This window comes from Eretmochelys imbricata, chromosome 4 (genome assembly GCF_965152235.1).
Source record: "Eretmochelys imbricata isolate rEreImb1 chromosome 4, rEreImb1.hap1, whole genome shotgun sequence".
NCBI lineage: Eukaryota > Metazoa > Chordata > Testudines > Cheloniidae > Eretmochelys > Eretmochelys imbricata.
Window position 1 is genome coordinate 12,670,784 of NC_135575.1, and position 27,249 is coordinate 12,698,032.

Consider the following 27,249-nt stretch of genomic DNA (forward strand, 5'->3'; position numbering starts at 1 on the left):
TCTGTATCACGGAATGCATGGAACATATCCATATTATTATTTACTGTGCACCAAAAGTCCAATCAACTATGTACAAAGCATGGGAGAACACTGACCTGCAGGGAGTTTACAATACAATCCACATTAGACATCAGTTGTTACAGTCTATATGTAATTATCAATCAGACTGTACATCACTACAATGCACTTAAATAAAATATAAAATAGAGTGAACATCAAACTTCATACAGCTGATAATTTATAACTTTTCCCCTCTTCTTCCCCTTTATCCTCTACCACACTTGAGGGGTCTGTAGGAAAGGGCCTGGTAGAAGAGACTTGGCAAACAATGGGCGTGTGTTCCAGTATAGGGGGAGTCTTGGGGACGGAGGACAAGACAGGAGTGAGAAACCCAGAAAGGGAGCAGGAGGAGATGAACTGTGCAGAGCCTTGAAGGTGTGGATAAAGAGATTAAATTACAACAGAAGGAAAGGGAAGTTAGCTAAGAGGATTCAAAGGGAGAGAGTGAAAGAAAAGCTTTGCAGCTGTATTTGTAAAGGACTGAAAACAGGTAAGTCGAGAAGCTGAAGACAAAAGAAAAAAGGCTGCAGAAGTCAGAATGTGAGAGAGGGCCTAGCCCAGGGTTTGGGTGGTAGGAATAGGCAGATTTTAGAAATGTTGTATAGGCGATAACCTCGAAAAGGCATCAGATGACACAGGGACTACAGTCTCTTAAATGATTTATTTTCTCCAAATCTCTGGATTGCTTTAGAGGACATCTTGAAAAATGAGAGTTCACTACCTTGCTAGAGTGGAAATTCCCGACCTCTGTGGGGCTAACTTGCAAGCCTGAAGGGATGTGGCTTCACAGCTCAATACTCAAGGGGCTGCTTCTTATCTGGGAATCTGAATCACATCCTTCTAAAGTTCACCAAAGATACAGGTCTGCTTTGTCCACGGGAACTGAGGGGGCTGAAGCAGCTTTAACCTTGGCAAGCCGTGCTGGGGGGCTTAACAACAGCCCTTTGGAAACTTGGACTTGTGCTGAGTGTGCTAAAAATAGAAAGATGTCTGCCTCAAAGAGAGACCAAACAGAAGGGTGCCCTTCCCCTGGGGAGACTAAGTGAGAACTGGGAGAGTTCTGTTCTCAGGGAAACTGCAGTTTTAGCAAACGGTGTCGAGCCAGGAAGCAGCAGCGTAGAAATCTCAAGAGAGAATCCACCAGAAACAGTCCACAAGAATTGCCATGCAACAGCCAGCTCATGAGACAAAGGTTCTCTCTAGGGCAGCATACGCTTCACTGGAAAATGCCTCAGCAGCAAGATCACAGGTCCAGAAATTGCCCCACAAGTTATCTTACTCCGGCCCCAAGGAATTGATTCTAATACCTGGCAGAAATGAGCGTGCTCTCCCTTGGATGAGTAGGATGTCGGTCCCAGGGCATTAGCGACACAAGGTAGGGGAGGTAATATCTTTTATTGGACCAACTTCTGTTGGCGAGAAAGACAAGGAGGAAGAAGGCTGGAGGAAGGTGGCATATACAGACTGAATGAGCTGGCTAAGCCTCATAAGTTTCCGACAATATACATAAGCAGTGTCCACCACAAATCCAAAAGAAGAGTGGAAGCGCTGAGCTTCCCCGACAAAAGGCGAACCACACAACAGCACACATCCTACTCATGGCCACTTCCTGCAACCTAGGGGCGCAAGCCACGCAGAGGGAGAAAAGGCTTCCTGATCAGAAGCACCGTGCCAGTAGCCTGTGTGTGTAATACAGCAGCCCAAAAGCTCATTATCCTTTGCACTGCCATGCTGCATGACACATGGGTACCTAATTTCCTGGCCATTATCACTGCTCAGCCTCCATGTGACTCTGCCTTTCTCACATCCCTCCCTTTTTATTTTAAAGGGTTTCTATTCTGGTATTGTCCAGTACAACTCTATATTTACTGCCTAGATCCCACTTTGGTGTCCTATTCCCTCTCCCCTTCCTAAGCCATCCCCTGCTATGCTGCCTTTTTGACTCCTGTCACCTTATTCTACCCTTTTGTCCTGGTTTAAAGCTCTCGCAACCAGTCCCCACCAGTCTAATTCCTAAGAAAGCCTCATTATTGACATTGAGGGGACCTTTTTTCAACATGGGAGGGCGGGGGAGAAAGAAACCAGAAGAGTTGGTGAGATATATACAAGTTTGCCAGTTCTTGCAGTGCTTATCCCAAACACTGCTTGGGATATACTCCTACACTCAGGCCTTGATCCTGCAGCTGACTACACATGGACACAGTCCTGCATTTGCACTGGGTTTCAGTGAAGTCAATGGGGCTCCGCAGAGGTGTAGGGAGGAATATACCCACATGCAGTCAACTGCAGGATCAGCGCCTTAGATTTGGAGTCCAGAGACCCTGAACCATCTTTTTGTGGTGTATACACAGTGCCTAACGTGAAGGAACCCCAAGCCTTTGCTGAAGCCTCCAGGCATCACCACGATACAAATAACACACAATACTGAATTAAGGAAAAATAGGCTAACAAGCAACAGTTAAATAAATGCCTTGCACAAAATTAAGTGAGGTCTGTTTTGTCCTTGCAATTTTATCAGTCAAGAGACCTTGAAATAAACAAAGTATATGAGAAAAATGTGCACACTCTGACCCCTGCTCTGCAGTCTGATATGGATGGGAAGACCCTAGCCTTAATCACTTCAGCATGGGCTGTGTGGGAATAAGGATCCACATCTATGGACATCCTATGTGACATGGAAGAGCAAAATGCACTCCTGGATCATTGCTACAGTAGCAAGTCAGTCTAAAAAAATGAATGTACTATAGTATACGCAGCCAGTTAAAACCACTTAAATATTTGTTTATCTCCCATAACTACATTCCAAAAATATTCTGAAATAGGCAAAGTGGGGCAATAAAGCAGATCCCAGAACAAAGTATGAATCTAGTCAAAATGAACAATTATATGAAGGGATTAAACTATCAAGTGCAACAAGTCAGACTGTAGAGAGTCTGAGCCACGTCTTTTCTCCTACAGAAGTGCAGACTCTGGAGATCATGCTAGCTGAGATACCACTCTACAAGTGGTCTCATTGAAATGAATGGGAGTAAAATGCTATTCCCCATGAATAAAGGTGTCAGAAGAAGACTCAAAGTTTGGTTTTCATGTCAACTCTTTACCGGCCAACACAAACTGTAGCCAGTTTCTAACAGAATGTTTGATCTTCAGAGTGGAGAGAGGTTAATAGTAGGGTGCCCCACAGTTTAGCACTGGAACCAGCATTACTAAGCGGGATATTTTCAAATGCACAAGAGGCAGCAACTCCCTGGTGGGCCCCATTTGCACCTTGGGAAGTCTCCCTCCCACCCCCCGAAGCTTTGGAAGAAGTAGACAGCGAGCTGGTGATGCTGTTTTGGTTAGTAAAATGAGAACAGAGAAATTCTACATGACTTGAACACAATGAATGATTGGGCACCATAATGAAAGATTAACTTCAATCTAAGTACATTGACAAAAATTGTCTAAACTTCTCATTTGCTGATGGGCTCTGATCTCTGAGTAAAAATAGCTCCCGAGGGCAAGGACTGTCTTTGTTTTGCTTGTTTATATGGAATCTAGCACACAACAGGGCCCTGATCTCTGGCAGGGGCCTCCATGTGCTACAGTTCACCAAAACTTGAACGATTTAGCATAGAATAGAAAAGAGGTTACTGTTATGGGGAAAGAAAATATTAATTGAACAGCCCAAGTCTTTAGAAACATTAGCTATATCAATGTAGTAAGATTCTATAGCAAAGCAATTATGTCACAGGGTTTACATACACCCCTTCTGGGTGCCAAATAATTCTCCAAGCACTGAGTTCAATTAAAAAGCACTCAGCTTGTGAGTTCTCACACACTTACCTGACATCATTACCGCCATGGGCAAAAGATCCAAAGCAGGCTGTTAGGATCTGGAGAAAGTGAAAAAGGAGGTGGACCTGAGACGTGTCCTTCTCCTCCTTTTCCTCTTCTACAGAATCTTCTGGGAGTTGGTTAGGATCTGCTAGGTCCGATGCCAACTTCATTTCCACACCACCTTCGTCTGCCTCAATCTCTGCCTCAGCTACAGCATTGCAGTAGCTGGAGTAGCTATCATAGCGAACTCTCTTTTTAGAATAGGCCACTGTGTCTCCCACCAACTTTTCACTGTCTTCTGGGGTTGATGTATCAACTGCCTTGAAGGATGCATGTACTGGCATTCCACAGATGGCAGCTGTGTAACAAGTGTAACTGTTGTTGCGACGCAGTATCTTGTAATTGTTTTCTTGTGAGGGCCTATCGTTGTTTGCCCTGTCCAGATGTATTCTGTGTAGCAAGTCTTTGTACAATCCTGAGTCTTTATGCACTGTGTGATACACCTGGCCATCACTCCTCACATGACCGCCGTCAAAATTAAAAGTGCCATTGGAAACAGGAGATTTCATGGTGGTTTGCGTCATAGAAAAAGCCCTTCCTGTAAAGGCAGATGGTCAGATTTTATTTCTATCATATGAAATATGAAAGTTCTATGCTTAGCAAGACACCAAAACAAGGAGTAAATGGCTGAAGGGACAGCCATCTGCAGTATATGATACAGAAGTTCATCTCGGATACATGAATGCATTGATCAATTTCAAAACAAACCTGGATAACTTTTAAGGGAATGTCTACAGCTGGGAGTATGGATAGTTTTATGGTTAAGGCACTAATCTGTGCCTCAATACATCTTTGCTCAAGTCCCAGATCTCCCACAGACATGCTGTGTGACTTTGGGCAAGTGCCTTAGACTGGAATTTGGGTGCCTAACACAAGGCAACTTTTAAAATTCTACCCATAATCTCTCTATGCCTGAATTACCCATTTCTAAAATGGTAGTAAATACTTCTTTCCAACTCGCCTTTGTTTGGCTTGTCCATTTAGATTGTAAGCATTCCAGGACAGGAACAGTCCTCTGACTATGGGTTTCTTCAGAGTAAGGGGAAAATGTTCAAAAGCACCTAGATGACTTAGAAACCTAACTCCCATTTTTAAAAGTGCCTAAGTCACTTTTGAAAATGGAGATCTAGGTGTGTTTGAAAATTTTACACTAAATAAATAATAAGTGCCATGCAACTTTAGTGGTAGTCAATCATTGGATTTTGGGAGCATTAATTGATCTCCATAAACTGAACCCCAAAGCTTATGAATAAAAGCATATTACTGTGGGCACTCTAAAAGTATTACAAATAAAGTTGTTAACGCTGCCCAGTTAAAAGTTCAGAAATGGATAAGTTAAAGCTGCTAAAGAAATGTTAGTCAACATATTGAATATCCTGTATTTTTTACTTCTATTAACATAATAAACACAGTGACACAGCTATTTTTAGCTATACCGTATGCTTGTCTACACATGTTTACATTAAATGTAGATTACAGGATTCACAGAGTGGCTAAGTTAACATTGCTGAAGACACCTTAACTTTTCCATTTCCTCACTTTGGGGATTTTAACTATTCAACATTAAAATATTGTTGTTTTGTTTTATTTTTAAAAAGGTCTGTAGTGGTTGTATACATTTATGGAGGTAATATATCCAATTAGTTTGTTCTCACAAGATCAAATGATCCACTCTTAATAGTAATTATACAGGTCAGTATAGACACTGCTTCGGTGTCAATGAGAAAAAGAAAAACTCCCAGCTGACTAGCTAATAGGCACCACTCAGCCGAATGTGCCTCTTAATTGTGAAAAACTGCATTTACTTATATGCACTGCACACTTAGGCCATAACCATACCAACTGCACCATGCCGCATGGACAAACCCTTGCATCCATGTAGAGCCCCATCAAAGTCAATGTGGCTCTGTGTGAGCACAGGGATCCATCCACACAAACCAGCTTGCAGAATCAGGGCTTCAAACGAGAGCTTTATTACACGCATAGATACTTTATGTACATGTGGACTTGTAAGTGTGAGTCTTCTAGTGGATATACTCCAAATGGTCATAAATTTGTAAACTCAAGCCCAAATTTTTCCAAAACTAGCTAGAACAGTATACTCTGAATTTCCATGCTAAATTTGAACTTTTATAGTTCAGCTGCTTTCGTACTCTCTGCCTTCTAAAATGTGGTTTTAAGAATAGGAAGTAAGTATTATTAGGAATAGAAGAATATCCTTTTTCAGCTGTATATAAAACTCAAATACTGCTGAACAACATTTCCTCTGTTTTTTAAATCATCTTTGGAAAACTTACCTCAAAAAAGAGAATATTTTCACTAAGTTGTGAGCAAGCAAAAAAATTGCTAACATGAACTGCTGTCGGAAAACATACAAGTGTGTATATAGTGAGAGGATTTGTAAGAAATTTTAAGTTACAAGGAAAATTATACTTAATATAGATGGATGTAACACATGCCCACGACGAAGATAACCCATCAACACAATGGAAAGATAAGACAGTTCACGTTTTCTTACCATATGGCACACGGGGATGGTTTCCATTTGCTATGCTGCTATCTGACACTCCAGCAGCTTCTGTTATTGGGCCAGTGAGGGGAATTGTGCTCTCATCAGTTGCTTTGACTCCAGGAAGCTCTTTAAAAACAGGTGTCTCCTCCTCTTGAATTTTATCAAGACTTTCATCCGATATCCTTGACAAGGCGGCTTCTTTCTTTAACTGGCCTAAGAAAATGCCAGGGTTACAATTCTAAATTGGATGGTTCGGGTTATTCAAACTTATCTATATTACTGCTGGTATTCCTAACAAAATGCCAGTATCATTAAAAATATAAACTCGAATACAGCACCTTGAGTGGTTTGGTTTCTGTTTTGTTAATTAATCTAGACATACATTCTTTCATGGGAATTTATTACTAGCATATTTATCTTAATTTGCCTCTCTGAGAACCATGAAAATGCCTTGTGCCTATCTACAAGTTCACTAGGTGATGTTATTGAAGTCCTCCAATTTACTAATGCAATCTGAAACTTTCTATTTTTTAAACTCTGCAACCCCATTCAGTGGACATCACAAGGTAGTTTTGTTTTAAGTTAAAAACCTATTGTAAAACAAAAAGCCTTGATTAGTTTAACTTTACAGTAAAATAAAAGAAATGGTTTAAATACACTGTGCAAATCCTTTTTCTTTCCTTTAACACCTATATTTTAAAACCTAAAATAGAATATATTCAAGTTCACAAGGGATTTTACACCACTTGCATTTCATCTACCAAATACTTACTTGCTATTTTTCTCTTCATCCATGGACACACAAAAATCCACACTAGAACAGCAAATACTATAGCTATACCAAATGATATTAGGACTATTATCCATATAGGAAGTACCAGTCCTAGCACTGTGAAGAGAAAAGAAGAAGAAAGTTAAAGGTTAAATGTGCAAAAATGTCAGTTCCTTAAAATATTACAGCTTCAGAACTAAAGATAACACACTGCCTACTTCTGCTGCACCTGTAACAAAATTGAACCCCACATCTTGGTAGCCAATAAGCTCTTTCAGCAGGGCTGGAGTTCTGTTTTGATGCGGCAAGCCTGTACAAGGGAAGGGTTAAACCTTTTGAAAAGGGGTCAGTTTGGCCAATTAAGACCTCAATTATGGCAAAAATGAAATTTCACTTATTTAGCAAATGCCATACACTGCGGTCAAGAACGAACTATTTCTCTATGGTTAGAAAGTTACCGTTTGAAGTGGATTTACAAACTATACTGAAAATAAATGCATCGGAACAGGAATTTCACTTGAGAATATTCAGTGCAACTCCTTTATTTACACTGACTAAAAGAATAAAGAAAAGACTCTTAAAAATGTACAGGCTTGAGTGTTACAGATTCTCAGTTGTTGTCAGCCTCAACACTTAGAGATTTGGGGGCCATACTTTCATGAGTATTTTCTTGGGTACTATTTAGGCATGTATATACCGAGATGCAGAAGAAAGTTGGTGTTAAGGTAGTAACACTGGCAAAGTGGGTGTTGTCTCCTCCTCTGGGGATTGTCCACTAGAGAACAGCAGCTTTTTGTTACTGTCACCAAAGGAAGTAACATCATCAGGTCATCTGCACTGCATGCAAAATGTTCTCAGTCCACAGCCTCCTGGTAACCCATGTGAGAGGGATGGTCAGGTTCACCCACGCATCCATAGGTAACCCTGACTCGTGTGGTTGCACAATGGGATATCTGAAGTCCTAAGATGGCATACACAGGTTTTAAGACTTGGTCCTTAGGATTTCTGCAACAATACACATAAGCCCTGCTCCTACTCCCATAGAAGTCAGTGCAAAATTCCAATCAACATCACTGGTGCTGGACCAGTCCCATAATGAGTGCGAACATCAGTATTTTAGCATACATCGAGACATATTGTCCACTACGGTAAATCTTTGCTTTGGACAATAAACCCTGATGCTCACCTCAACATCTGCTTAATAGGCCACCTGAGTGCCTTGCTCACTAAGGTTTCAATCCTGCAATCCTCAATCATGTGAGTAACTCATACTCACATGAGTAGCCTCACTGAAGTCAACAGGGCATCTTGAGCAAGCTCAATTTGATTATGTATTTAGGAGTTGCAGGATCAGGCCCTAAAGAAAGAACGAACTTGGGCCTTGATCTTGCAAACACTTACCTTTGTGTTTATCTTGAAAACTATGGGAACACTCACATGCTTAACTTAAGCACCTGTGTAAGAGCTTACAGAACAGGGGCCTTGGAGTCTGATTACTTATTTTGCTTTGTCTAAAACAGACCTCGCCCTTCATTTATATATTTCAGAAAGCGTGACAGGAAAGGAAGAATGTTAAGATTACTCTTTTGTTTACATTGTTTATCAAGCCACTGCAGAATGCCTGGCTGACATGCTGTGAACCGAACTAGAAAGGAACATTTCTGGTGATCCTTAAACAGCATGTGCACCAATCCAATTACGAGAAGGGAATAGTTACAGTACTATCCATCAATATCCCCTTCAGAATCCCCGGTCCCTTCCATGTACTATCTGAGGCTTGGTCTACACTTAAAAGTTCAGTCAACATAGCTACGTTGGTCAGGACTGTGAAAAACCACACCTCTCACTATTCTGCCCTAGCCCCCTTTGTAGATGCAGCTATGTGGAGGGATGAACGCTTCCATCATATGTAGCCACCATCGTTCAGGGAGATGCTGTTCCTACACTAACGGAAAAACTGCTGTCGGAGTAAGCTGCCTCTACACTACGGGCTCATGCCAACATAGCTAGGGCGACGTAGCACTGCCAGTAGTCTCGTTGTAATATAGACACACCCTCAAAGGAGCTGCCTTAATGCTACACCAGCTGTGGACAGTTTCTTATCTTGAGGGGAAAATAAAGGAAATGAATTTAGATACAATGGGCCAGACCCTCAACAATGTAGCTCCATTGGGTATGCCAGTTTACACCAGCTGAGGATCTGGGCTGCTAACTGCAGTTTTAAAAAGTCTGATCACTCTCACAACAGCCAAGCAGCATTAGAGGGACTGCAGCACTGTGTCCTCGTTGGCAAAACATCCTGAAAGAATCCAAGTGGGCTGGTCCTGTGCCTCCAAGTGACAGAGAAGAGGGCAGCAATGGAGCTAAGGGTAAAAAGATAAAACCCTCTGAACAGACTGCTTGATCTTCAGATTGTCATAAATCTGTATGTTAAAAAACAAGACAACCATTAAGGTTCTGGGAGACTAACGGAGCGAGATCCACGAATCCTTTGCCTGTATTATTTGTTAACGTAAGAATTAAACATGCATTAAGTTTTTATTATTATTCAACAGTGCACATCAGGACCTGTTAGCAAATACAAAATGAATTAATACTAATGCATGGCAGAACAAAGCTTTCCTTCTGGACTTCACATGCAAGAGATTGCACTCACCTGGTGCCCCTGCGTACATGACGGAAAACACATTAATTGCTACTGTAGCAGCATAGAACGCTGGAAGTGCACGAAGACCATTGGGTACAGGGTCTTCCTGCATAATAATGAGTAAAGAGGAAAAGTCACATGGGTTTGTTATGTACACAAGAAACAGGACTAGCAAAGGTTGAGCAAAAAAAATCACCCACCCCCACAATCAGGTGGATGAATCTTCTGGCTTTTCGCCCCCTACTTCCAACCACTGTGTTCCCTACTCTCCAGCCCAGTTACCCTGGGTAGATGCTGAGGAAAAGATTTGTGTCTGTATGATTATTCATAAAACCTACTTTCATAGCAGTGGTGCCTCCAGTCACAAATAGTATAGCAGCTTGGGGAAGGCAGCCACCATAGCAGTTCAATGGTAAGTAATTTAAATTTATTGGTAGCAGTATTGTCTTGTGGATGGCAGTATTGTCTCGTGGACTGCAGTCAGGAGACCTAGGTTCTGTTCCTGGCTTTGTCACTGACCTGTTAAATGGCCTTGGGCAGGTCACTTCATCTCTCTGTGTCTCTATTTACCCTCCCATCCATTTATGTGTCTTGTCTATTTAGACTCTAAGCTCTTTGGGGCAAGGACTCTCTCTCACTATGTGTTTGTACAGAACCTAGCTCAATGGGGCCCTGATCTTGGTAGGGCTCTAGGTATTACTGGTATCACTGCAGTGACCTATTCAGTGATTTCTAAAAACATATTTCTAGCCTCTCTGTTTAAAACCAAGTGTACACTGAATGTTATCATCTGCTGACAAAGGTTTCTGGATGTGCTAAACAGGTAACTGTATTAAATCGGAGTAGCATATTAACAGTCACATGTATAAATGTAGCAGATGAGTGTAACAGTGAAAATTCAAATAAATCCTTGTGTGCCTCACAAGTAATGCTGTTCACTGTAAAGAGCGGCTATTTACCCTACTGTTACAGTTCTTTGAGATGTTGTAGTCATGGGGGTCTCACTGTAGTTTTGCATGTATCTTACATGCACAAGACCAGAGTTTTTTCGAATACCAGGATCTGTTGGGGCTGTGCATGTACACTGTGCCTCCTCATGCCAGGGCATAAAGGGTAGGTCGGCCGAGACTCTCCCTCTCCCTTTAGCAAAGCTTTTGATATGATCTCCCACCGTATTCTTGCCAGCAAGTTAAAAAAGTATGGATTGGATGAATAGGACTATAATGTGGAGAGAAAACTGGCTAGATAGTTGGGCTCAACGGGTAGCGATCAATGGCTCGATGTCTAGTTGGTAGCCGGTATCAAGCGGAGTGCTCCATGGGTCAGTCCTGGCGCCGGTTTTGTTCAACATCTTTATTAATGATCTGGATGATGGGATGGGTTGCACCCTCAGCAAGTTCGCAGATGATACTAAGCTGGGGGGAGCGGTAGATATGCTGGAGGGTAGGGATAGGGGCCAGAGTGACCTAGACAAATTAGAGGATTGGGCCAAAACAAATCTGATGAGGTTCAACAAGGACAAGTGCAGAGTCCTGCACTTAGGATGCAAGAATCCCATGCACCACTACAGACTAGGGACCAACTGGCTAAGCAGCAGTTCTGTAGAAAAGGACCTGGGGATTACAGTGGATGAGAAGCTGGATATGAGTCAACAGTGTGCCCTTGTTGCCAAGAAGGCTAACGGAATATTGGGCTGCATTAGTAGGAGCATTGCCAGCCGATCAAGGGAAGTGATTATTCCCCTCTATTCGGCACTGGTGAGGCCGCATCTGGAGTATTGCATCCAGTTTTGGGGCCCCCACTACAGAAGGGATGTGGACAAATTGGGGAGAGTCCAGCTGAGGGCAACGAAAATGATAAGGGGGCTGGGGCACATGACTTACCAGGAGAGGCTGAGGGAACTGGGGTTATTTAGTCTGCAGAAGAGAAGAGTGAGGAGGGATTTGATAGCAGCCTTCAACTACCTGAAAGGGGGTTCCAAAGAGGATGGAGCTTGGCTGTTCTCAGCGGTGGCAGATGATTGAACAAGGAGCAATGGTCTCAAGTTGCAGTGGGGGAGGTTTAGGTTGGATATCAGGAAACACTATTTCACTAGGAGGGTGGTGAAGCATTGGAATGGCTTCCCTAGAGATGGTGGAATCTCCATCCTTAGAGGTTTTTAAGGCCCGGCTTGACAAAGCCCTGGCTGGGATGACATAGTTGGGGATTGGTCCTGCTTTGAGCAGGGGGTTGGACTAGATGACCTCCTGAGGTCCCTTCCAATCCTGATTTTCTATGATTCTCTGTTCCCTCATGGTTCCTTTGGCAGCTGATGAGTCACAGGTTCCACGCTGACCACAACATCTCAAAGATCCAGAGTTACTCTAGGGCAAGTAACCATTCTCTCTTCTTCGAGTACGTGTCATTGTAGATCCCAGTACAGGTGTCTGGCAAGCAGCATCTACGCTGGATGGTAGGAGTGAGGCGTTCCAGCTGCATCAGTCAAACAGTGGTAGCAGTACTGCTCTCCTGAGCTTGGCACCTGATCTGGCTGTCCTGTCAAAGGCATAATGTTTAAAAGGAGTCAGTGGCTTGCCTGCAGCCTTGCAGATCTCAGAGACTGGAATGTTCCTGTAGCAGGCAGAAGAGGCTGCCTGTGGCCTGGTAGAGTGTGCACTGATGTTCAGAAGGAGAGACTCGCCAGCCATCTGATAGAAGGTAGAAACACACATTGTGATCCATTTGGAGGTTGTCTATCACTAGATGGTTTGGCCTTTTGATGGGTGCCATAAATGGCCACAAATAGGGAGAGAGACAGCCAGAAAGCGTTGGGCCTATTAAGAAAATAGAGCAAAGTTCTGGACACATCCAAAGTATGCAGCTTCTTGTCTGCTAGAGTCTCGTGCAGGATCACAAGTCTTAATGAGCGTAGAGCACAATCTGCTCGCTAAACAGTTCTGCGAGTCCTCAATTGTGGCCTATACCTCCCAGTACCTGGAGCCAGAGTGTTCCATGCACTGTTATTACAGCGACCGCAGACCTGGCCATTTGTGTCGAAGACATCCATAACTGTTTGCAAGGCCACTTTGATCACCAGTTGACCTTCTCAATACATGGATGGTGGACCCCAGTAACCCGAACAGGGCAGTGGCAGCATACCACATGAATAGGCTGGCTCTTAGGACTGGCATTGGACTGGTCAGTACCCAGACAAGGTTGGTGGCAGCTGAGCCTTGTAAGTGAAGCTGGCAGGTCTTTCCATGGCGGTGACCACTGAAGGATAGGCACAAACGTCTGCTCAATGTATGTGACTCTCCTAGGCAGAAGAAACACTGTGTACATCTTTCTGTGGAATCAGACCATTGCAGGATGGACAGGGTTTGAAGCCCGTCGGTTTTGAGTCCACCATGCTAACTAACCTTGTATGGAAGATGGGGGGAAATGTAATGTGGGGGTGCGAAGGAAGGGGGCCTAACCAATAATACTCAGTCCAGATGAGTTGATCTAGATCATGGCAGTTGTATGTGTAAGAATCAGAAGAGTTCTGACTGCTTGTAGAAGGTTTAGCCAAAGCTTAGAATTAGCGGCTTGGATGCTCACCAGGTTCTCTCTCACTGCCAAATGCGAGGGAACTGAGCGGAGGGTCGTGACCATCCCATCCGTTTTACCCTCATATGGGAGCACGAGGAGGCATGCACAGCCCGGACAGACACTGCTATACAAAAACACTCTGGCCTCACACATGAGGCACCTGTCACCAAATGGTGGGATCCAGGCTGACATGCATTTTAATCCCAAAGTTCTCCACATCCCACACAAATGTGGCATCTCCCAACTTTTATTGTGACATTTATTTATATTAGAAATAAAGGATGAAGAAGCTGAGGTTACTGAAGAGTTACTTGTGCCAAAGGAATTAATGCTGCATCTATTTAAATTTCCTGAATGGTTTTTGTTCTCCTCGTTTTGGGTCTGTGTGACATTGCATCCCACATTTGGGCCACAGCAGATTAGAAGATCTGAGGGAGGCAGAAAATGATAAATAAAGGAGCAAATGACTTCAAGCACTGCTGGCTTGCAAACAAATGCAGACAGAGCTTGTAAATTCCATAATGTGGAACTATTTGGTTTATTGCTTCCGGGATGCTGCTGCCCTCACCTCAACTGAAGCCACTGAAACCCAGCTGCCACTGATTGAGGCTTCCTGAGTACCCAGGATAACATACACCAGAAGTCAAAAAAAAGATGTATCAGAAAACCAGAGCTTAGAATTTCACACCTGTTAAACTCTGTTTTGTTACTTGGCACTAGCTAATTCACTGCTATTAAATAAAGGCTATGCTAGTGCTGTCCTGGTTAAGCAGCATTCATTATAATTTATCATCATTGTGCAAAGCCATTTTCAAGGAGATATGCTGATAAAGCACCCATCCCAGTACGTCATGTCCCAGTGAAGTAGTGTATACTAAAATTAATGCTTTAGATTTACATAGCACCCTTTTAACTCCTTGGAAATGTCAACAACCAAATGGTGCATAGCCAGCAGTACAGCAGTCATGACCTCCATGCATTGGAGTGGAGAGTTGCTAGCCCCTTACCTTCTTTAAAATTAAGAATCTAATCAGCAGAAACAGCAGTCCAGACATCAAACCAGATAACAGTGGGGAAATAAACCAAGAGGCAACTGAGGAAAAAAAGATATAACAAACAATAAGTGGTAACATCCCATGTAACTGAGGAAGTTCTGTATTTATCAAACAGGAAAATAACCAATGGACAATGTTTATGTTGATTCTTCTCGCACAGCTGGCATTGTGATTATATAGCTTGGGTGCTCTCCTAGGATTTCCAAAAGCTTTCAGCACTGGCTTACATCAGCTCCCACTGAAGTTGATGGGAGTTTTACTAATGCTAAGCACTTCTGAAAATCTCACTCGGGATTTCCAGAATAACACTGGAATTACAGAAACTGCACCACTCACAAGAATTTCCATTGCTGAATGCTATCGGAATAAGAATCCTGATCTTTGGTTAATCTTTATAGCCCTGAATCCTGAAAGCTGCTCTGGGTGAGCAGACCCCTGTTCCAGTTTGGAGCTCCACTGAATTCACTGGGACTCAGTGCAGGCACAGGGATCTGCCTGTTAGGGGCAACTCACAGGGTCAGGGTCAGGGCCAACATTTATTGCAACAAGTTACAGAATATACTGTGTGATCTGTGTTCTGTCTATGTTTTGACAAGGCAAATAATTTTTTTGCAATTGTCAAAAGTGCTCAGAACTGACCTGGCTCTTCTCCCACTGCAGTCAGGGGTAAAACTCCCACTGCTTTCCCTGGGAGCAGAGTTAAGCCAGTGCTGAATACTTCTGAAAATCCCACCCAAGAGTGCTTACGGTTTGAGATATGTGGTTTTAAGAACAGACTTCTCAGTGTAAAAGTTTTGTGTACACTGATGTTTCACACTTGCCTTTTGGCTATTTTACCTTCAACAAAAATATAAGAACCGAATTTTTTAAAAATTGTAGTTTCAATTAGTCAAATGCCCCTGTGGTTCACTAGTACCGTCTCCCTAAAAACAAACATAGGGCTAGAGTGTGACTTGGACTAAGTGCCCATGCAGAGTAGTAAGAACCCCCTTAAACTCCTACAGGGGCTACCCTAGATCTTGGGACCAGGGGCTCAAGCGTAGGTGGGTGCTGCATGAATGCTTACTCCCTCCTTGGAGCAAGGGTGTGTGTGTGGGGGGGGTGAGGGGCACCGTGGCTCCACCCCTTATTTGCTCGCCAGTGCAGCTGAGCCTGTGTGTGTGTGAGGAGAGAAGAGAAGGGAGATGTCAAAGGTTGCTGCTGGTATCAGCCACCACCAAAAGTACTACCGCTTGGGAGTTAGCAGGGGAGGAACCGTCAGCCCAGGGAGTGCCCCTGAGGAACAAAGTCTCCAAGAGCTACTTCTGGGGTGATGCAGTTTACACACCACCCCTTGCTTTGGACTGTGCCTCAAGTCATTCTCTAGCCCTTAGTGAACATGACACACACATGCCTTCTGAACAACAGGATTTGAGGGGGATAGAAGTTAAATACAGCACATTACAATCATGAAAGAGTATTTCTGTATGCAGTCAGTGCATGATTTTCCACATACCCTCACGCATAAAAGGAAATGTCAATTACCAATCTTGACAAGCTGCATCCACTGAACACCCTGCGTACCGATTGCAACAAGTGAGAATCCAATGGTAGCACCTACTATGCAGTGGGTCCCAGATACTGGGAGTTTCAAGAAAGAGGCAATCAGCTGCCAAACAGCAGAACCTAGAAGTTGAAGGTGGGGGGAAAATATCAGATATAAACAATGATAATAGCACCAACAATAACAACAGTGTACTGCATGGCTCTCTCAACCACATGCTCACATTCCTCTCCTAGGGCTGCCTACTCCCTGCACCCACAATAGAAACTTGAACAAAACATTCTTTATGATGTTCCGTCAGCCTCTAGAAGGACACATTGACATAGCTTACCTCTGAACTTCACATCTCCTTGAGATTCTGTCTTACAAACAGCACTTCCTGACCACTCCAATATTTACGGACCAGGTTTATCTTTAGTTCAAGTTTGTCCTGTTGTCTAGTTCAGGCTAACGGGACATTGGGGTGGCACAGAAGTGTTTTACTACAGTTGTGCTGCTTTTGGGTATCTTTTAACCTTTATGACCCATTTGATCAGTTTGTGCATAGAGTCAGAGCTAACAAGCATAAGAGTGGTTGCTGGGGGAAAAAACCTCACTTTCGGTAACGACTGCGGATACCCTCAAGCATACAAGGCAAACATAAGAACGGCCAAATTGGGTCAGACCAAAGGTCCATCTAGCCCAGTATCCTGTCTTCTGACAGTGGCCAATGCCAGGTGCTCCAGGGGGAATGAACAGAACAGGTCATCATCAAGTGATCCATCCCCTGTTGCCCATTCCCAGCTTCTGGCGAACAGAGGCTAGGGACACCATCCCTGCCCATCCTGGCTAATAGCCGTTGTTGGACCTATCCTCCATGACCGTATCTAGTTCTTTTTTTAACCCTTTTATAGTCTTGGCCTTCACAACATCCTCTGGCAAAGAATTCCACAGGTTGACTGTGCGTTGTGTGGAAAAAATACTTCCATTTGGTTGTTTTAAACCTGCTGCCTATTAATTTCATTTGGTGACCCTAGTTCTTGTGTTAAGAGAAGGAGTAAATAACACTTCCTTATTTACTTTCTCCACACCAGTCATGATTTTATAGACCTCCATCATATCCCCCCTTAATTGTCTCTTTTCCAAGCTGAAAAGTCCCAGTGTTATTAATCTCTCCTCATACGGAAGCTGTTCCATACCCCTGTGAGACATGAATATCCCAGCATATCCCAAAAGAGACATGAAAGGTTTGACCAATAAGCTGTGGAGGTTCTTGGTCTCAAATGTTGTTGGAGCAAGCCCAGTTACTTGGCAGCAGAACACTGTGGTGCATTTTGGGTGCTTTGCAAAGGTGAGTACTGGAGGGTGCAATGCCCTTTCAACAACACTGACTACCAGGGGGGCATGAAGCAACACAGAGAAGCTCAAAAGTGGCTGAGTATCCCAGCCTAGGTCGGAACACACAATGCTCTTGCTGGGTGACGAGTGGTAAGGCAAGGAAAAGAAAAATCAGAGAAGGAACTAGATTCACAATTAAGGGACAGACACAGTTTGAGCAAATAACTGGAGCAGTGCATCAAGAGAACACTAATGCTAGTTTGTCAAGCTCAAGGTCTTAACATCCAGGCAAATATTCCAGTGCCATTGCTCTCCGGACTGGGAACTCGGCATGGTCCATTCAAAGGCAATGAGTACATCCCATTCATTTGGGCACATTGTTCAATTCGCCAGGAAGCTTTGGTGGCAGAGACGACGTCAGTGGAACTGAAAAAAGGTAGTTGAGGTTGGAAAAGTTGTGAACTTTAACAAAGCTAAGCCCACCAGTACACCCCTCTTTGCTATTTTATGTGAAGAAAAGGGCATTCAACAATGGCTGCTCCTCTTCTACACGGACATTCGTTGGCTTTCACATGGCAAAGTTCAGAATTGCTGGATATTGCTCAGAGAAGACACAAGATTATTCTTGCTGAATGTGGCTGAATACCTTACTGACCAGCACTGTTTTTTTCTGAATGCTTCTGTCCACGGGCAAAGGGTGACATTGGTTCTCAACCTGGGGGTCAGAAGGCATCGGAGAGAGTGGCCACCATACCCTTTGCATATTGCTAAATGGGCAGAGGGTCTGAGGGCAGTTCAGGTATGGGAAAGGTTGAGAACCACTGCAACAGAGAATTAGAGAAAGAAGGCAGTGGGAAGAGAATGCATATTCAAGAGAAAAGGAAGAAAGATAAAGAGACAGATGGGGCTGAGGGAGAGGATTTTTAGGTTTTAGAAAACCAGAGCATGCCAAGAGAGATGATAGAGGGTGGGAATGAGAAAAGGAGTAAGAATAGGGTCAAGAGGACACATCAGCAGGTTATACCGTGACAGTAGGAGACACCCCAGAGTTCAAGACTGGGATTTGAGCAGAAAGAACACTAAGCAGGGGCCACTGCATAGTGGCCTTGCAGGATGCCTCCCCCCAAATCTCCACCCTGACTGAATTCCTTATGCATCTAGGATGCCACTGGTGGATCAAAATGCAGTCTTTCAGTCCTGCCACAGCATCCTGTCTCTTTCACAAGGCAATGGTGGCCTAGGCTGCATCACTCCAGGAGTCTCTGTTGAGTCAAAATCAGAGCAAGCCACAATCTGTGCAGAAAATAAAGTTCAGCTCTTCCTGGAGGTAAATGGTGAGATGTGTCTATTTTACAATCTTACAGGTTTGACACATGGGGTCAGGCAGGTTGCTTCTCTCGAAGCCATAATTATTGAAGCTAAAGCATCAGGTTGCTTGGCCTGATGCAGGCAATTGAGGTCACAAGCTGGGCATATCTCCAAATGCTGGACTCAACAGTCTCTTTATGGCTACAATCCCTTTGGCTCACTTTCTCACAAGTCCTGCTAACTTTGGCTTTTCAGGCCCTGAACATCTTGAGCCAGATTTTATACCCAGAACTGAATTTGTGTTTTCTCTGGTGGCTATAGGATGAAATAAATCTTCCCTAAGTGGGTGGTTGTCTCTTGGACCGGGCAGCTCACCCTAGTCAAAGTGGTCAAGGGTTTCATCTTAGGTGTCTGATAGTAACAGGCCTACCGCTCAACAGCATAGAGACCAGGGTGCCTTGCTGTGCCCTTTGCTACTTGTCACTTGCAGGAGCTGGGGAACCTCTTAGGCAAGCCATACGGACAAATAGGAAGTTCCCTGATTTTTTTCTGGCAGATCAAGGAACTTCTGGTCCCAGGATGGATGCTCTGTCACCTGTGGAAAGCAGAGGTCCTTTGCCTTCCCGCTAACAGGCAAGGTCCTTCAGATCAAAGTGAGGACAGAGTCCAGACTGGCCCAGGTAGAGGATTGAAGTGGCCTGAATTGTCTCTGTGATGGGTGAGGGTTGGCGCATTGACAGAAGTTCATAGGGCTCTGACACGGGCCGCACTAGAGGCCGGAACTCTGCATCCGGACCAAATCTTTCTGTGCCCGGGAGCACCAGCCACAGCACCCCTGCTGCCGTGAGAGATCCCACCTCTCCCAACACACTGCAGCCAGTACGGAGTGCTTTGCAGAGACCCTCAATGACTGGGGAAGGTCTCTTAGCATGTATTGTTACCCAGAATCCCTGTCCCCCCTCTGCTCCGTGTAGCAGGGAAACTCTGGAGGCCTTGGCATGGAGCCACCTGGGAGTTGGGGGCTGTGACAGAAGCAGACAGGAAGCTGCTGCCCCTCTCTCACTGCCTCCTGCCTCAGTCTCTTGTTGGAGCTCAGCACCACTGTTGCATAGCAACACGGCTGCAACTGTGTAGAGAAGCCAGTGTTTGAAGGAGTCCTCTGCTTCCAGGGCAACAGTGCCAGATGCTCTGGAGGGGAAGCTGCCCTGCTGAGCTTGGCAGAGGGCAGCTGGGCGTGTACTGATGCGTCCCAGTCCTGGCACTCTGGGAAAATGCATATTGGCTGATTCAAATTTCCTGCTCTGAATATTTACAGGAGCCTCTCTAGGGTACCTCACAAGAGGGCTCTCGGGCCTTCAGAGTTCACGGGGTAACGTGCTGAAAAGATTATGCACCAGACGAGCCACCTGAAGTGCTGAAACAGAGCACTGTGAGGAAGTTCTGGAGCACCAGGACCAGTGACTTGATGGACGAGAGTGAGGAGAGAGAGGGAAGATGTGACGTGGCAGAGAAAACATTACTGGATTGAAAGATACAGAAGGGCTGGGTGGAGCGGCAACGGATAAGGGACAGGTCGGTGATGCTGAGGAGATAAGGTGATGACCAGAATCGGAAGACCAGAGGGAGCAGTGCTTTGTGAAGACTGTTTTGGCAAGTAGACGAGTTGATCTAGGCTTCAAGATCAAACAAGGCAGAAAGAGCAATAAGGTGGGCAGCCAGTGGCAGACAAAGGCGATCAACATTGAAGTGGAAGGCAAGGGGAGACAAGTGGAAGGATTGTGAGCAGAGAGAGAGCGACAGGAGTCACAAAGGAAGGTGGATGGAGGGGCTGCGTGGTCAGCAGATAATAGTAACAGAGTGGGAGGGGAGAGAAATCAGACTGAGCGTTGTTCAAAATGAGGAAGGGAGGGGCTGGAAGTGACAGGAGCAGGAGAAGAGAAGCCCAGTAATCCTAATGTGATTTCTGGGAATGACTCCGAATGGGGGACCTAAACCATACAAGCCCTTCTGAGGATGGGGACTGGAATTTTATGATACCAATGCCCATTGCTAGGACAACTATCACCTTAGTAAGCACCAGCTCTTCAATATGACCTTTATTGGGAAACTCTGGCTGAGTCTGACCAATCTGAGACATTTAACTCTGATCAACGAACATGATGGCAGAACCCAAGGTACACTTATGAAAATGCTTTAGACAGGTTTGAACAAGAATTTATCATTTTAAATCAGCTATTTCATGATCAAATTTCCCTCTTACAGAGATCGAGCTATTCAATCTTGGCACTGCATATAGCTCAATATGGAAGTCAACTAGTAAAACTAATCTCTCCCAGGACTCTGTCCCAAAACAACTGGCACTTCTACCCCATTGGAAACCCTAGCTGAAACAAGGACCACCTGCTCTGTAATTTATAGGTTTCTGTTGTCCTACTCTAAAATTAGAATAGATGAACTTATAAACTTTTGAGGCCAGCACGTGGGATGTGCTGTGAATGAGAAGACGTGGTAGAGTCTGTAAAAAGATCAGATAGGTCAACCAGATATAAAATTGTAAAATTATGTAGCAATTTTTTTTAATAAATAGAATATACTTGGTTCCCTCCCTGATAGGTCACAAAAACATGTGCAACAAAACCAAAGCTGTGCTGGAATTGTGGCAAGATTGCTAGTGAATACACAAGGTGTGACACTATCCCTTATTTTATCATCCCCAGCCAGCAGAAGGTAGGAGAGCTAGAGAGAAAATAATTGGGGCACTATTAGATGGTAAGACCCAAGGAAGAAAGGTGACCTAGAGATACTTAAGGCAGGAGATTGGGGACCAGAGGGAAATACAATTTGGGTGAGGGCAGAATTAGCTTTTGGAGCCTGCAAAGCCCAAAGTCATAGAGGCCACTGATTGTCTGGACCTGTGCAGCTCAAATGTTGGTCTCTCTCACCAACAGAAGTTGGTCCAGTAAAAGATATTACCTCACTCACCTTGTCTCTTTTAGATCCTGGGATCAACACAGCTATAACACCACTACAAACATTCTCCATCTTTGTCATCATTGTATAAAGACCACAGGCTTTGCACTGCTCCCACTATGACCACCTAGGGCTGGCATTTGAGACTTGTGAAGTCCATGACTTTTGATTTTGGGGGGACCTCAGACCAATCTGCAACTGTGGGTAAATGCTATGAGCATGACTGCTGCAAGTTCCCCCTCTTAGCCAGCTGCCTATCTCGCTCCTGTGCTGTGCACATGGCAGTAGGGCATCCCACAGTGCAAGAGGCAGCTGGGAAGAGTGGACCAAGCACAGGACTGAGAGCAAGGGACACCAGGCTTTCTAATCCCAGCTGTGACATTGTCTTCCTCTGCTGCCTTAGTCAGGTCACCTAAGCTGTCTGCCTGAGTTTCCTATCAATAACACTGGGGTAATAGTTGTGACAATTGGTTGATGCTATACAAGTGGTAAAATTCACCAAAATGCCCCCCAAATCCTACTGGCCTCCAAAGCTCCATCTTACTGGGAAACCAATTCAATGAAACACTGTAAATGCTGGGAACGATGCAGAGTCCAAGGCTAAGTAGCAGAGCCCCACTGCTGCTCTATCAAGTTACGTTTAGGTTTGCCCTGAAGAATCATTTCATTGACCCTCCTCAAATTACTAAAGCAGACCCTGTGCACAACAGTGTGACCACGGTGGGTAAGAGTCCATTCCATGTAGAGAGAAAATTTGTTTCCCAAGCTTGCCCAAAGAAAAGGGAGAAAAAGAAAAGGAGAAAAACAACCTGGTTAAAAGGAAGAGAGAAAAACACAAAGGAAAAAAAGCAATTGGTATGGATAAGAAAGGAAGGAAATCTGGAGAGGAAATCAAGGCAAATAAAAAGAGCATTTGCGGTTAGTGAACTTTATTTCATTAACTCAGAGATTTAAAATGTGGAATTTATTTTTTAAAGCCATCACTGGAGGACAGGAATGCAACAAGTCACAAAATTCAGACTGGCTTATATAAATGTCTTTGCAAATGAGCTTTGTTCTTTGAGCTTCTGGCCAGATGCCTTTGCAGGCAGTATTCAATGCTTACCAATCTGGCCACCTTTGCCTAGACTAGGGGTTTCCAGGACTGGGGTATCAAATAGATACAAATGAGGAAAATGGAGCCTTCCTGCTAAAGGAGATCATGTTTATTAAGAATGTACTGTCAGAAGACATGTGTCACTTAAACTTCAATGCAGGGTATGCTGCACCGGAGCAAGTGGCAGTTTAAATTTATGCAGCTACGTCTGTGCTAAAAGGCCCCCGTGCTGGCAAGTCGAAGTATACAGTGTAGTGGTACTAGCAAACCTAGAAAAAGGCACTATCCTAGATCTAGAGAGACCTAGTGTCTGAGGATTTACCAGACAATAAGTCAGGCACTGGGCCAGAGATATTATTGTACTCTTCTTCCCAGAATTTGGCATTATCTCCACAAGCAGTAGTCATAGTAAGGGGCCGGGGGGGGGGGGGATGATATCCCATGTGACTGACTCCTATCCCTCTTGGCTAGTGAAAGAAAGCAAAGATCTTCTGGGAGCCCATGCCATCTCCCCTTTTGAAGAGGTATCCTGACTCCCCACCCCAGAGCACACAACCTCCTAGCAGTATTAGAGAAACCAGCACTCGATGCTCAGACTGAAGCACCCCACAAAGTGTTTTCTGGAGGAAAAGACAGAGAACAACAGCTGTGTGTGTTAGGCTTTGTGCAGCAGATACTTTGCTGACAAGCACTGTGTGCAAACTGTGGGGAGATTAGAGGAATTAGACAGAAATGCATGGGTGGGTATAGAAGGGAAGGATGATAGAGGTGCGGGAGATTCTGAGGGGAGGAACTCCTGCGTGTGCTAGGTGGGGTGAAAACTTTCATTTAAAAATAAAATGATATTCCCACATAATCAGATGACTTCAGCAGCTGGGGCTTTAAGGAACACATTGCAAGACTGTACAGTGGTTGTAGAGAGAATGTAGGGTAAGATTGGGGTGACCACACAGACCCCCATTTTAATTGTTTTTATACATTGAAAATTGTCTCTTCTGGCTCTCCCTAACCTTTTTAAAATGTGGTTGCATCTGTGCTTATTGCTGTCCCTTCCTATCACGTCTCCAAAGTTCACAGCACTTCTTGTATAGAAACAAAGAACATGGTCTGGGACTAATTTCATTTCCCTCTGAACGCAGTATTTGATCTAACCAAGGCTTAGATTAAAAGCAAACAAAAGCTATGTCAGTAGACAGAAAAAACAAACACGTCTTTTAGTTTTATGAGGGACTATGAATCAGAAGGATTAAAATTACATGAAGTTGGTCACTCCCTAATCTATTATTCCTTTTAATGTTGTTATGGCCCTAGAACAAGTATACAGTAATTATAATCAGTCATGTGGTCAGTGAAGAGTCTAAGTGAATATTTTAATTTTCTAGTAAAATTAACAGTTTGACTAAATCCTCAGAATAGGTATTCACTATAAACTGCCATTTCCTCAAGATTTTTTGTATAAATAAAGATACATAAATGGTGTCTTATCCTATTAATACATTTTCCAAATTAAAAGTCACTTATTCAGTGCCTCTTTAGACCATTTCATAGAATCATAGACTATCCGGGTTGGAAGGGACCACAGGAGGTCATCTAGTCCAACCCCCTGCTCAAAGCAGGGCCAATCCCCAATTTTTTCCCCAGATCCCTAAATGGCCCCCTCAAGGATTGAACTCACAACCCTGGGTTTAGCAGGCCAATGCTCAAACCACTGTGCTGTATCTCCCCCCAATGATTTATTCAAATCATTTTACAAAACAAGCGTTCTTTTTAAAAAATGAAAAGTTATGAACATTAAAGACAGTGATTAGAATCTAAGTAATAAAAAAAGCAAGAGACTCATAAAAGTAGTCCAGGTCTCCTTTTAAAAGAGAAAGAAAAACCAGACATGTAAGTACTGAAAGTTGGAGTGCCTAAACGGCATAGAAAAATGCATGATGAACAGGATTATAACTAGATGCCTATCGTTACTCAAAAATTAAAGACGTTTACTTACCAACCATTGCACTAACTTCTCCTGCCATCAGCAGATCCACAGTACTGTTGTACAGATTAACATCAATGATACCTTTCCGAATTGTTTCTCCTACTTTTGCTCCCAGTAATACTGAGCCAGCGGTTTCAAAAATTGAAGCCAAAATGCAGGCCTGGCGCAAAGTGACCACACCAGAGCCCACAGCAGTCCCAAAAGAATTGGCAACGTCATTTGCACCAACTGAAAATGCCAAAATAAAAGCGACGATAAAACCCACAATGACCATCCATAGGTACTCTTCCATTGCCATTTTTCCCAGTGTGTGCTTGTAGGTAAATGCTTCCCCTTTGCAAATATTTAAATAGACAAAGTTGGAGAGTATTGTAACAGATTTGTAAAGCAGATTTCTTGAAAACAATTAGTTCTCTCTGGAAAGTGCTGGGAAGTGAACAAACTGCTAACTGCTGATTTTTAAACTACTGTCAATACTGTTCATTTGGCTGTGTTCAGTCAGCAGTGAAACACATTCCATATTTTGCATCACAACTGGCACAACTGCAGCGTCCTCTCCTGTAACAGAAGAAAGATTGAAAAAGTGAAGCAGTCTGTCTGCAAAGCTTGTAACAGTATGTCCTTTCAGAAGTAAAGAAATTATTTAAATCCACTAATGGGATCTATTTTTGGCACGTGACAGTGCTAACCATAAAGCAATTCAGACAAGATTAAAACTAGGTCAACTCAAAAGCAATACAGGTTTTTAGCGTTATCAGTGACTGAAATATGTACTAGGTCACTTTGAGAGGATATATTTGTAAAGTTTGTTTGTTTGTTTTTAAATTCTAAGCAAACAGTGTGACTGGTCCTCTCTGAAAAACAAGATGACTTTTTTTTTCTTGTAGTAAGTGAATAGCTTAAAAAGAACCAGATCCTCAGCTGATGTAAGTTGGCCTTCCCCCATTGACTTCAATGGAACTATGTGAATTTACACCAGTTGCAGGTGAGGACCTGGCCCTTAATTTTGAAAACATTTGTTCATTAAACATCACATGAGAAGGCACCCAGATGTCTCCAAATGTTTATCTATTGCTGCTTTTGGGTAGTGGGAATACTTTTAGCCTTATGGCCTTCCAATCACTGGAACATACTGTGATTTTTCACAATGTTTATTTCAGTGTACCTACATGCATCTGTGTGTGTCCAGGTCACAGAACAGAAATTTAACAAAAAAGTTAAAACAGTAAATGTAAGGTTCTTTTCCTCCTAGAGAAAACTGGTTAGTTCATTGAACGGTATGATGCACTACTGGATTTATTATACTCAAATATACATTTTTCAATGGTTCTTGTGTAGCTTTCAGAGAGAGTTCTGACATCCTTTGGCAAAGTTTTATCTTGTGCTACTTCTTCAGATTTTCCGAACAAAGAATGTACAGAAAAGAATGGATTTCAGGAGAGAGAAAAAGCCTGGTTTATTTCTTCACACATACACAATTACGCAAACCTCATCTCAGTCCTCTTGAGCCCTTAAACTTTGATATTGTCTCAACAGGAGCCAATATATGTATTTTTACAAACAAACATTTTTTTAAAAGCTTGATCATTGTCTATGTAAGCCCCCAGATTTTTCTCCTCTCGAATTATCATTGTGAAGGGGAGATGAAGACAGGGAGCCAGGCAAAAAGAAAAATTACCTACCTACCTTCCAATAACTGGAGCTTTCTGAGATGTGTGGTCCCTATGGGCATTCCATTGAGAATTTGCATGCGTTTCATGCACCTGAAACTGGAAGACTTTTACTATCGTCGTCTGTTGATCCATGCCTGCACCCTGAGTCTTCTCATGCTCCGAAGCAAGGGCATAAGGGGCGGTGTGGATCGATTGCCTCTCCACTTCCTACTCTACTGCAAATACCTAGTAAAGGACCTGAAGTAGGCTAGGTAGTGGAATACTCGTAGGGACCAAACGTCTTAAAGAACTCTAATTATCGTAAGGTAAGTCATCTTCCTTCCTTCTTCAAGTTGTGATCCCTATGGGTATTCGCTTTGGGCGTCTCGTTGAGGAACCATGCTGCACTGCAGACTACAGGACCATCGTACTGAAGGATGTGTCTGCTGAAGACAGTTGTATTAGGGCATCATATCAAGTAAAGTTACGCACAGAGCCCCATGTTGCCACGCTACAGATCTTCAGGAGGAGGACACCCTAAAGAGAAGCCACCAAGGTAGCCAGGCCTCTGGTTGAGTGGGGCCTTACACTCCACCAGTCTCCACCAGCTCACAGCAAAGCAGAATTCAATCTGAGATCCATTTAGAAAGTCTCTGTGAGATTGTTTCACCTTTCATCTGCTCAGCAGTGGTAATGAAGAGTCTCAGAGATTTCCTGAAGGCTCTGGCTCTTTGCTGCTGGAAAGCAAAAGCTCGATGGATATCCAGAGAATGGAGCTTCTGTTTTCTATGGTGGTATATGCGTTGGGGTAGAAAACAGGTAGGTGCATACCCGATTTATATGGAATTCAGAGGGGACCGCTGGAATGAACTTGGGGTGTAACA

General features: G+C 43.6%; 1 protein-coding gene across 2 annotated transcripts in view; it reads right to left on the minus strand.

The window, feature by feature from the left end:
* The window catches only part of SLC20A2 (solute carrier family 20 member 2), a 71,740-nt gene that overhangs the window by 20,852 nt on the left and 23,639 nt on the right, over positions 1-27,249 (minus strand). Inside the window, exons 2-8 of one of the 2 annotated variants that reach the window (XM_077814844.1) lie at positions 24,723-25,271; positions 16,059-16,160; positions 14,448-14,533; positions 9,880-9,976; positions 7,224-7,340; positions 6,458-6,664; positions 3,886-4,477 (exon numbers count right to left, since the gene is read on the minus strand). In XM_077814844.1, the coding sequence (XP_077670970.1) occupies positions 3,886-4,477; positions 6,458-6,664; positions 7,224-7,340; positions 9,880-9,976; positions 14,448-14,533; positions 16,059-16,160; positions 24,723-25,011 (1,490 nt within the window). In that variant the 5' untranslated portion in view covers positions 25,012-25,271. Of the gene's footprint in view, positions 1-3,885; positions 4,478-6,457; positions 6,665-7,223; positions 7,341-9,879; positions 9,977-14,447; positions 14,534-16,019; positions 16,161-24,722; positions 25,272-27,249 lie in introns of both variants that reach the window. The other variant, XM_077814843.1, reaches the window with a different exon arrangement.